The sequence below is a fragment of the Xylocopa sonorina genome, chromosome 7 (assembly GCF_050948175.1).
Source record: "Xylocopa sonorina isolate GNS202 chromosome 7, iyXylSono1_principal, whole genome shotgun sequence".
Classification (NCBI taxonomy): domain Eukaryota; kingdom Metazoa; phylum Arthropoda; class Insecta; order Hymenoptera; family Apidae; genus Xylocopa; species Xylocopa sonorina.
This window is the reverse complement of record NC_135199.1, coordinates 11,395,313-11,407,654: the sequence shown is the minus strand read 5'-3', so window position 1 is coordinate 11,407,654 and position 12,342 is coordinate 11,395,313. Positions and strand designations below refer to the sequence as shown.

Genomic DNA, 12,342 nt, shown 5'->3' with positions numbered 1-12,342 from the left:
TTACTTCGAAAGTATTAATTAAATCAAAAGCTACTACAAATTGCTACATCGCGTCTAATAATCAGCCAGATCCACCGGACTAACCGCCAGCCATGATTTCCCTGTGTCCGCTATAATACGCGGAAACCACCCCCAAGGTATCCATCCACTGTTGCGGCAGATTCGGCTTTAATATTCGTTCCTTCCCGCGTAGGAAGTTGCTTCTTCGGCTGAAAAAGGGTCACGGAACTAATAGCTACCCCCGCGGATCGCATTTTAACGAGCTACTCGGATTAATTAATTTTTAGCCCTCTCGTTACGTGCTCTATCGTGCCTCTTGACCCCTTATTCGACGGACGAAATTGGCCTGGGTTTTCTTGCCCCCGTGCGCGATACATCCCCCATCTTACCCTTCTTCCAGAGTCGTTGGGTAACTACTACGCGAAGCCTGGGCGCGCAACCAGCGTAATAAGAACGAATTCCCAGATTCCAACGAGGGAATTCCCCGCAGTCGAAGTGGCTGGATGAAATCTCTGTTATTTATCGTCGCTCCCATTGCTCGCCTCTGTGCTTCTCGGATGCGCTTCTGGTGTTTGTAGCGTCCCGACTCTGGCGAGCTTAAAGAAGCGTGCACACGAAAACTCGCGGCGAAACGTACTGCTGGGGCGAATTTTTCTGCTATCGAGTGTTTGGATGGTATGTTTGGTTCACGAGAGTGGCAGGGCTAGTCGAGAATTTTTTTTCTGAAGGCTGCCATGATTTTCACACGCTTTCGTTGGCGATATTTCATCGCGATCGATACTGCGAGCCACGTGATACATAATTTGTCAAATAAATACACCACGTGGCGAATGCCAGTTGCGAGTAAATTGAACGCTGTCACGAAAATGAATAGCGATTCGATACTTTTTTTCTACAGGACTCGCGTTTCAAAGAGAATGCTCTGTTCCATTCTCTCGGGAATTTTTGGCTGTCTTTTATACATTCCTTTAGAATTACTTTCGCGATGTACTATTGTTCGATAAAATTGATGAAACGACACATCGAACGGTGCAGTAAGATGTAGTTTAAGCAACGTGGAGCTAGTCTAAACCGAGTAATCGCTCAGCCTCTGCTCGAATAGAAAGAGAACCATGGAAGTTATACTTCAGATTCCTCATAACTCATGCTTATCCGACATCCGCTTAAATCCATACACTGGCTACAAAAGGTATATGCATACATATGTACGCTCATATTTTTCAATGAAACGCTTCTTTTATCAGACTCTATATTTCATTTCTATGATACCAGCTACCTCTAACCACGTAAAGATATTATTAAACAATACAAGAACGCGAAATAAATACGAAGTACGGTATACTGGTATCGTTTCCGTATATTTCGCCAGCCTGAACGATTCACTCCATCATTTGTATGCGTGCAGATTCCACTCGAAAGCTCTCCCTCGCATATGTGTTACACGCTGCTGCAAACGTGTTGAAATTAATATATCACGCGGGTACTCGTCTGACCTATGAATTTATCATTTAATATAATTGTTATAAATCAACGCGACACGTGTGCGTGACGTCCAACACGAGCGGTTCGCCTATTTCTTAGCTATGGAAATGCGAAACTTAAGACGGCACATCGAATACGAAAGTAAATGATAAATCCAGTCCTAACGTACGACGAGACGCAAGCTGGTACACCGAACCCACCCTTCATCGACTCTTAAACCATTTCATGCAAAACTCGCAGCCGCTGCACTGGCGATTTATAACTAATTCGTGACGACGTCTCGTTTCGCATTGTACAGTGTGCAGCGAGAATCCAGGGCTGAGCGGGCGTTACCACGCCGGTCTCTGGAGTGGCAAGCGCTGGTCCTGCTGCCGCTTGTCGACACGTTCCGCGGAGGGTTGCGACACTTGCAGCTCCTGGTCCTCCAAGCCGTTAAACGTAACGAACCCGTTCTCGACGTCCACTTCGAGCTTCACCTCGGCCGCCGGAAGCACCATCGCCACCACCGCCGCCATAACCGATCGACCGCAGACGACCAACTCCGAGGCGAACAACAACCCCATCGTTCACTCGCAGGCACGCTCGACAATCGGTTCGTACAAACTTTCTTCTTTATAACACTTATTTTATCTTTTATTAGATATAGTTCCCCTCTCTATCTCTCTTTCTCTCTCGTCATCGTCCCGCGAAATACCGTTCCCGGTTGCTTTAGAACACGGCTTGAAAACCGCCATCCTCTCTTGGCACTTTCGCCACGCGAGAGATGGAAGTTTTCTTTTCAGTATAGAAGAGAACGATGTTTCGAGTTGATGGGATTATGGATGTTCTAAGATGAAAGTTTGGAGTATTTTTCAAACTCGTGACAATTTATAGAGGCTGTATTACGCGCGGTAATCGTTCATTCTCTGTGGGGAGAATTTAGTTTATTTACGTCAAAGTAAATTGATTCGAAAATATCCCTGTGCTGAAATTTTTTTATTCACGTTTCGTAGCGGAGGATTAAATTTACGCCAGCCTCTGGCAGCGTTTTTAAAAGGTCAGAGTACGATAAACGATTAATTTTTATCCTCCGCTACCCCCTCACGCTTTCTCCCCCTTGGTAACTTTATAAAGGTAGAAACGAAAAAAAAAAAAATTGTACGACACGTGCAGGGTGATCGATCAAAAATTACGCGACGCATCGTCGCAGAACTCGAAAGAGTTAAGTTCAAAGGTTAAAGGTACGCGTTTCAACTAGATCCACTTCCAAGCGACGCGTGCCAAGATCTCCGTTTCAAAGGAATGGGAAACTATCACGTAACTCTGGCAAAAGGGGATATAGCGAGCTGGGGGAAGGGGGGAAAAAAAAGTTGAAACGAATGTTCCTCTGACACGTCGACCGTTCCGCTTCTTACGGACGGCGAATGTACGACGCGAATCCCGCGTTTTAACATCTTCCGCAAACTTCCGAGCTTCCCGCGGAGCTTTCGCTCCGCTGGAACTGTCTTCCGCGACGGTAACGAACCCCCTCGATTCACCCCCCGATGATCCGTTTCCACCCTGCCAACTTTTTCCGCCTCTTCATCGGGCTTTCGAGAGATTTGGTAAGGTCGACGAAAATCCGTTAACAGCCAGTCGCAGTTAATTAATCCCACGAGCTGCTCGGAGCTATAAATTCAACGTGGCCGCCGCGAGTTTTCCGTTTAATCTGCGGCTTCGTCTCTACTTCCCGCCGGACTTTGCATCGTATTTCGGGGCTTACGGAACTCGCGAGTCCACCTTCGGTGTTAAATATTACCGAGTTCCCCGGTAATTCCAAGACAAACTCCGCTGGTCATAAACGTCCGGTCGGCTAATACAGGATTCCATTAGGGTGCCCCTTAGCGGCTTTGAAATTCCAATCAGTTCCCGGCGAATTGACAGTTGTTTGACCCGAGGTGCTCGCAAATCGCGTTGTTTCACCGTTCCAACGATCGGTTTCGCGTTAAACGCCGGTGCTTCGATAATTGTTTGTTTTATCGCTGCCCCTCGCAAAAGTGCTGCGAGCTGCGAAGCTATTACGGAAAATTGGAAGATTATCGTTCGATTTCACGTTCGTATCTCTAGCTGATATTATTAGTCGAACGCTACGAGTTCAATAGTTGAATGCAAAATGATTAACGAGGGTAGTGGTACCGCACGTTCGCTGCCGCCATCGAAGGAACCCCTGTTTTTGCACCGTTCTACCATTCTCCGCTTCTTTTCCAAGAAGATACCATCTTAGATCCCTCTCGATGGCATTGTGTCTTACGTCCGATCGAGATCGTTTCGAGTTGTCGATATCGCGGAGTGAAATCTCCGAAGATGGACCACCATGGCGCATGGAGGTCGGCGGTGGGGCGAAATAAGGGATGAAATTCGACGGGCGCAGTTAAACGGGTCAACGCACAGCGATAGGACTCTTTGTGCCGTGCTCTTTATGCTGCCATTGTACGTCAAGCCATTCGACGTCGCTCTTTACATTCTATTTTTCCTGTTCCATCATCGTGCATCGACCCGATCGAACTCTTCCCATCCGCGTGTCATCTTCTTCACTTTCTGCCTCCTCGTCGTCGCCATCGTCGTCGCCATCGTCGTCGCCTCTTCTTCTTTTTCTATCGTCCCTGTCGCTACGTTCGGCTAACTGAACAAGCGTCTCCGTTTCGTAGCCCCTTTCATCATTTTCGACTGACAATAATACCATTTTCGCAACAGCATAATGCGGAATGGAAAAATTGGCATTGTTTCCAGCAGGGGATGAAGAAAATTTCGACAGAAATTGAAATTAGATCCAGGAACGAGAATTTAATATCAACAGAATTTTTTTGGGACGAGAGAAGCGTTTGTTGAAATTTTTTATGCGGTTACCAATGCAGAGTGTACACGTGTCGGCGGATAATTATTTTTGAGTTAGTTGTCCGCGGCGCGAGTAGCCGGATGGAATTTTCGCGAGGAACGTTACGCGTTCGACGATCCGGTTGCCGTTTTGGTCGGCGACAAGAAATTCCATATCGAGTGTTTTCGGTAGTTTTTTTCTCGTGGCGAAGGGACAGGCTGGACGGGGCGATGGAATTTCGAGGTTCCATTGAAATTTTTGTCGTGGATATCCGTCGGGGGTAAATATTGAATGGCTCGATGTACAATAGAGTGAATCATGAACTGCGTCCGGGCTGGTTGGACTTTTTCAGCGCGACAGAGTTCCGCGTTTCGAAAAATAGAACGGTTCCAAATGTATGCCATCGGAGAAACGAGAGTTAACTCGCCGCCCCCGGTTAGCGGATCAAATAATTTTTCAATCTCTGGTCCCATCGTCGGGCGATTTTACTTTCAACTCTGGCCATTTCGTTTCCGTGAGATAATTTCATCCGATTATTTCCCACGGCTCGGTACCCCGTGCGAGCAGAACTCGCCGTTCCTCGCTGCGGTCGCGTCTTGAGAAGTTGGCCAGTTTGTAGGCATTAACACCCGGTGGATCGGTTTAATGAAATTAACGCGAGGCGTTAACGGTCCTCGTCGACTCGCTGGTACGAGTTCTGATGTATCTCTGTTTCAGAACGTTCCCTTATAAATCAACCCTTATCGCTAGGTTCGCATGTCTGTGAAAACAGACGATTTTACCGTACAGAACACACGTACAGGTTTGTGTTTTTACAATACAATTCGTTGATTCTCATCCTCTAAATACGTTAACGTACATATTTCACACGGTTTTCCGTATTTTTTATTAGAACAGTGGAATGTCTGCTTCGAGTGTTCCACAATATTGTTTCCCTTTAATTTACCAGAATTCACGGATAACTGAATAACAGAAGGCGAAGCGAGACAAGACGGTCCTCGAGTAAACTGATTTCGCGTAGTCACCAGTTCGATCTTAGTGCCCTCGCAGGAGAGGCCCCTTCCGTTCGCTCCTCAAACGGAAACTTCGCCACGGAACTCGGGACGCGCACCTCGATAGCGGCTAACGTCAAACTAGACGACAATAGCGGCTGTCTCGATAGCGGCGCCGCGTGGAAACTTGCTCGTCACCCGGAAGAATCAATAGAATCACCCGTCCGGGGCCTCTCTAGAAATCCACGGCAAACATCGGGAGCAACGATTACACGGTCGGGCGTCGAATTTAATCCGGGATGCATTGTTACATCCGCTCGATCATTCGAGGTCCCATCCATCCGGAAGCGAACGGTCGAATTCGGGTTTGAGTACGGTCTTGGAGAGGCCACGGGAGCCTCCGACCGGATACGCTCGGTATTAGCGTAGGTTGATGCGAAATAATAGGCGAGCACTGTTTGGACAGGGAAGTTTCGTGGAAGTTCGCCGGTTTGAAGAGGATCCGATGGAAAAAGTTGGGACTGGTTCGCGGTACCAGTTCTCGAGTGTTTGACGAACGAGAGGGATCGTTCTACCTTCGCTATCCGGTGCCCAGGCCGGAAACTTTCGTTTCTCCGGTGGAGGACGCACCGTGTCCGGTAACGGGGGGTTGGTACCCACCCGTAGATGGGAAACTCGCCGCTGGTAACTAATTTGCACGCGTCTCGCGCGCCTCGTCCCGCAAGACACGCGAGGCCAGATTTTTCTCCGCTGGAATTTAAGACTGGATTCGCACAGTGTACAGTCGGGGCACTCGTTCGCACTCCATTTAAATGGTAATCGATCCAGTTCGAACGGGACCAGCCTTGACGTACGTACATCCAGAGCAGCGTGCTTACGGCCCTCCACGTTCCTCGTCTACCTTCGACTCATTTGCATTTGCTGCGTGCGCGTGTTGCCGATGGAATCGCGTTGCCATCGGAGCCTGCTGGCTTCTCTTCGTTTCGTGGGATCGTTGACCATCGAGGATTAATTCGGGCAAATTTCTTTCTTGTTGAATAAACAGCAGTTTCAACGATTTTTTTTTTATTTCTTCTGGAGGTATTTCAATTACGAATGAAGAGCGTTGGAAGAGCCCACGATCGACACGCGATTCTCGCCTGGCAATTCTCTCGCATTTGTTCAATTTCATTCGCGATTTCGAAGCGAGGACACCATCGCGCTGGTCTGGGTTAATCATGGTTTAAGAGGATTGAATAAAAATCCATTGGACAGCGATGTTTTCTCCTTCGAAACCGTGGCATAAAGTCCATGAAATTTCGTTCACCAAAGACTATCGGACGATCTCTCGCGCGTACCATCCCGTGTTTTCCATATCCGCTATAGATAACTGCGAATCGATACTGTCGAACTCGAACTCTGCAACCGGTCGGTGCGAAAGCTCGATAAGATTTTACGCGGGCTAATAAACGTTTAAAGTGTTCCGCGGTTATAGATTCCGCGTCGCGACGATAAAGCTCGAACTGTCGAGAACTGGCGCCCTTTATTTTCGTCATTGTATTTAACGAGCCCGCTGCTGTTATTGGCCGTCGTAATTCCCGCCAGCCGAGACTTAAACAGCGTCCGTCTTTCTCTTTTTTTTTTCTCCACCGCTGGAAATTGCCGCGGAATAAACGCTGCTATCTTCCGCGCGCAATCGTGCCGCCAGTTTTTGCTACCCCCGCTGCTTTTCTGGTAAACTGAACTTAATACATAACGCGCCGCGCGGTGGAATATTTAAAGTAATTACGAGAGGAAACGGGAAGCCGCGGGAAAATTGGTCGACTTTTCCGCGGAATTTTCTTTACCGTAGACAAACAATTCCAACAAATTGAAACGTTTTTTAATGGAATTATACGCGTGGTTCCGTTCGAAGAGAATCGCGAGGGAATGGTACGCGAACGGTCAAGGAAACATGCTCGTTTTAATAAAATACACGTTACTGGTAATTAAAATGAGGATCACGCGTGATATTTGACAAGAGTCCGCGCCGTTAGATGGTCGTAAAATCGAGAAGCGATGTAGTAACGGGGTAGCCAGCTCGCACAGTGGTCGACAGCAATTCCCGTTGAACGCCGGAGCAGGAAGCGAGCAGTCGGGTCAGCGTTTGCGATGTAGAGGCGTCCGTCTAATTGGCTAGACGTTGACGGGTCAGTACGCACCATATCCTGTTCACCATCGGGGGCTCAAAGCCAGGAGATGTATCGATAATTGAATTAAGCGCGACTGGTGTCAAAAGTGTAACGAATGAACCGGCGAATGAAGTTGAGCCTGTTGAAAATATTTTTCCGCGCTGGCCATGGTGTCGCGTCCATATTAATAAAGACCGGATGGCTCGATTGGACGGGATTTTGAAGGATCGCGTCGGTACCTTTCAAATTTTCGAAAGGTTTATCTTTCGTTTTTCATTCCCTCTGTCTTCGTGTGTAATTAAACATTGAAAAGTCAATGGACGGGATAGAATTATATATATATATATATATTCATTTATTTAAACGAATCTCGATATTTCGTTTCCTCCTTGACGAGGAGCGGCAGCGAGTCAAATATTATACGCATCGAAATTTTACGGATGATTGAAAAATCCGCGGGAAATGCCGCGGGTGGAGGAAAGTCGCGTATCACGCGGGAAATGTGCGAGCTCGGTGTTTGACGAACCGAATAATGGAACGGTATAGGATCGACACAAACGCTTTTTATTAATATTAATCATGAAATTAACCAAATATGTTTATACTTTCAATAAACGGATATTAAATGGAATCTGAAACACGAGGGAACGTAGCTGAAAGGTCAGGATATTTCTCTCTGTTAAATTCTGTGAGAAATTATTTATTCACAATTACAATTATACATAAAGGATGTACAAAATCTCTTTTTGTTTCATCAAATATAACCAAGCTATCTTCCTATGGATTAGCCTAAATCCTCGGACTAAAAAATACACGCGACTGAATAAATTGACTTCATCCATCTTAAAGAGTAAACGACAAGCGTACATCTCGTACTCGACAGAGGGAAAATATTTTTGGCGAACCGTTCCAAGTTCGTGCGACGCGAAAAGGAGGAAGGCTCGATTCGCGGCCGTCAATTATCAGCAAGTTTTCCTTTTCGAGCGTTTCGCTCGCACCTGCGGCCTCCACCCACCCATCGATATCATCCTAATTGCTATCGAGCGCCTTGGTAATCCATTAGCGGGCGCGGAGATGGCCTAGATCGGCCGGTGCCGGCTTCGCCTCCGCCTACCCTGCTCGCGTTTCCGGCGTCGTGTCCCTCCTATCTCTCCCTCGGCGAAGAATCTATTCCGGACCGCGTTCTATCTAGATTCACGGTACATTTGATGTGGAACCGCGTTTTGCTTTGTATCCGCGAGGATTAATGGAGGAGAAGTGCGTTCCTCGATGATCGAAAGCACCGCCGGATGCATTACATCGCGATGCACGATTTCGATGGAACGACGGATCCTTCCCTCGTCTTCTTTCCTTCTCCCGGTTCTTCGGGAATTCCGATCTCAACGTCGTCTCGTCGATTTATTTGTATCGAACGTCTCAAGTGCTTTGGGAATGGGCTGAGCGAGATGTTTCGATGGATTGAATAATTCAACGGGTCTAACTCGTTAACTTAATCCTGCTGCTTCGAGACTCATATTTAATAGCGATTTGAAACTTCGAACGGTGGCTGGACGTGGTGTGAGTCCGGGAATTCTATTTAGATTAATTTTCGCTGCCACTTGTCGAGGAGTGCTTTATTCGCGTTTTTGCTCGCGTCCCATCGATAGTTACGCTCCCATTGGAATTCAGATCGTGGCAGCGAGTGTTTCGGTTCGCGGATTAAAGGATTACGGAAATAATGCCCCGGATAATTCGGGTTTTTGTCGAACGGGATACGAGACGACGAGTAGATCTCGCGGGGAAATAAAACCGCGTTCGTTAATCTTCGCCTCGATTCCACTTTTTGTGACCGATGGGAACAATCGACTGATCGGTATCGCAGACCTGTCAGGACGATGATGTATCCGAAACCGTAGAGGAGGCTGCTATAAATTATAACGGTGTATTAGGGTGCCACAGCGTTAGAAGCATCGAGAACACCGGGTATTGCATACATAAATGCATGTCTACTCTGTCGGGAAGCAACGTGCCCATCGCGGTTTCCTATTATGCTCGATCGTGTCCCATAGGCCTGGGAGAGTGGAGTAATTTCGGAAATTATAATTGAATCACTCCTGCACCCTGTGGCAGACTTCCTCGCGTTCGAACGTCACTTCCGGTCCATCTAGTCCCTTGCTACCCCTATTTTTTCAACCCCTCGATCGATTCAGAGCTACAAAATCTAGTTCAGAGCCTCTTGATCGCTTCTTTTATTTTTTTGTTTTGTTTTATAAATTGGATCATACGACTTTCAAATGCAATCGGAAACTGTGATAGATAATTTTGATCACTCGCTGTTTCCCTTGGCTATCACAGGACACTCTGTATTTCGTCCACTCAGAGACGCGGTTTATACGAAACAAACGTTTAAGCAAGCAGTTTCGATGATTAGTCGAAGCGGACCGATGGTTCCTCGAAGCGACAAAGGGTGGAACGAAAGGACGCCCGGTTTCCGCGCGCACAAAGGGTCGAACGTTTAAGGAGCGCTCGAACCGGTCAAAGGAAGAACCATCGAGGCGAGTGCTGCGACATGGCCAGGTTAATCTCCGTCGAGGGAGTCGGATATCGTGTTTTACTATTGACCCTCTTTTCCCACGAACTAGTTCTCCGACGACCCTCGAACTCTGGCAATCGTCGCGGGGCTTAGACAATCTCGTGCGATCTTGAAAAAAAGGGGAGAAAAAGAAAGGATAGTTGTGTAGGGTTTAATCCGCTCTTCTCGTCCCCAGGGGACTTTCTTTCTCGATTACCAGCGGTCGCGGTCAAATATTTATAATGCGACGGTCCGCGTTAATTAAGAGGGGCTGCTTTGAAAGCTAAGGATCGAAACGACCCGCTCCATCGTCCACCCTGTCCCGCTTTCGACCAAGCTTTATTCCCTTTGTCCCAGCGAATCTCGTTACCTTTACCGCGGGCATCGCTCGCGCGTGTCCTCCGCATCGATGCACCCCGACGTCGACGCGACTCCCACCCTCGCGTGCCTCCAGTTTGCTCATAATTCACAAGCCACGACCGCGGAGTCGCGGCTACCACCAGCGGTTAAATGGAATTCGTCGAGCTATAATTCGATACCCGTGCGTTCCCTTGATGCATCGGAGCTCGTTAAAATTCGCGCGCGTCTCGTGTCCTTCCCGATTATGGAAACGCGTGTCCGCGTTGTCGTTTCGCGGTTTCTAATGAAGCGAGTGCGTATGACAGTAGACGTTCGAATTTTAAGTTATTTAGGATCACGAAAATAGGAATTTGTACATCGATCGAATCCTCGTTAGCAATTTGATTCCGTTCGAAGAGAATCCATAGCGCCACTCCATTCCATCCCCTTCTTCCTCGCGTCAGATGAAAGCTGCGTCCGTCAGACTCAGGACTTTCGACTCCGAGGGTTGATTACTGGAATCCTGCTCGAAGAGATCGACCTCGCGAGGGGAGAGTCGAACGACAGGTGGCTCGCGATTTTTCCTCTTTATTTCGCGCTTTTTTCTCGTTCTCCCCTACTGTCTCTTTTTCTTCCTCGACATCCTCCGCTCTCCCGTCCGTCGTCTCTTTAATCCGGACGCGGTGCCGCGGCGCGTATCAGCCGGTGACACAGTTCCGTTATATTAACGCGGAAGATGCAATTAACGAGTTTGTTTGAGCGACGCCGACGAGGCGCGACAACCGGCAGCCGAGGAGGAGAGCGCGTGCAGAAACCGTCGAAATTATAATGACTCTCGACGCTCGACTCGCTCTCGCGACCTCGCATTCGTCCGTTCATCGCGGGCCTGGTCCTTGCCAGATGAATCGCGCCCCGTTCCTCGTCGAGGCCGAGCCGTTAAACGCCCCGCGAGCAGCTAATTCGGACGGCAGTCTACCCTCGATTATTGCTCCTCGCCACGGTAAAGTCGAGCGTTGAAACGGTGCCACTTCGACGCGCCAGCCGAGGGTAAAGGTAATTCGTGGAAATGGTTTTGGGCTAAATTATAAGCTCGTCTCCTTTATACAGATACTTGAAAAGATATTTTGCTAGTCTGCGAAGATTTGCTTCACATTAATTATCGCGTACACGTTGCGAAGCTCTGAGACGGTCCTTGCATTTAACGATGGAGCTTGCGACGCTAATAATAGTGGATTCAAGCTTTTAGATAATTGCTCGACGGAAAGCGTGCTCGAATCGCGTTTAGCGAAGAAGCGTCGACAATGGCGGCGAAGAAGGCAAACATTCGCGGTTTTAAATGTTACGATCCTCCGGGTAATGAAATCCCATCTTCCGGCATCTCAAACCGAAGACACTTCCACGAGAAACCGATTCACAAAGGGGACCCTCTCGCTATCAAACATCGAGCAAACGAAATTCCGTTTGCCCCGGAACTACGGCAAATACCTTCTAGATATTATTTAGAACACCGTCAGCGATCTTTCACCTGGATCTTCTCGAGCCGCGACAGGAAGCGGCCGGCTCGCGACGGCAAGCAGGCTCTTTTAGCGGGAACAACGAAGAATTTTGAAAGTTTCATCGGCCACGTTGACTCGTCTCTCTCTCTCTCTCTCTCTCTCTTTCTTTCTCCCTCTGTGTGTGCTCTAAGGTGTTCCCACTTAAATCGCGCGCGCTCCCACCGTGTTTGCCTCCGCCATTCTCGGACGGCCGTCTCTCATTTCAGACGTCTTTGAGTAGTTTTCCTTCGTTCTAGTCTGAAAACGTTCCAAGCCTTGAAGAGGTCCCTACCGGCGTCGCTGCGACTCGCGTTCACCCCCTGGCTGGAAGAAGGTCGGCTTAATAGGCTGCCAGCCGCTGAAACGTTCCGCCTCTCGTTTGTGCGCCGCTTATTTGCCTGCGAAACGTCGCCCGATTTTTCCTGCCCCGCGAAACGTTCGTTTATTACTCGCCCTGCGA

At 48.3% G+C, this 12,342-nt stretch overlaps 2 protein-coding genes across 3 annotated transcripts in view; one reads left to right on the top strand and one right to left on the bottom strand.

Annotated features, from left to right (window-relative positions):
* The window catches only part of Btk29a (tyrosine-protein kinase Btk29A), a 132,272-nt gene that overhangs the window by 23,652 nt on the left and 96,278 nt on the right, over positions 1-12,342 (top strand). For both annotated transcript variants that reach the window (XM_076897933.1, XM_076897934.1), the window contains one exon: positions 1,781-2,074. In XM_076897933.1, the coding sequence (XP_076754048.1) occupies positions 1,781-2,074 (294 nt within the window). The remainder of the gene's footprint in view (positions 1-1,780; positions 2,075-12,342) is intronic.
* The window catches only part of Rpl39 (ribosomal protein L39), a 100,862-nt gene that overhangs the window by 32,539 nt on the left and 55,981 nt on the right, over positions 1-12,342 (bottom strand). The gene's annotated exons all lie outside the window — the stretch shown is intronic.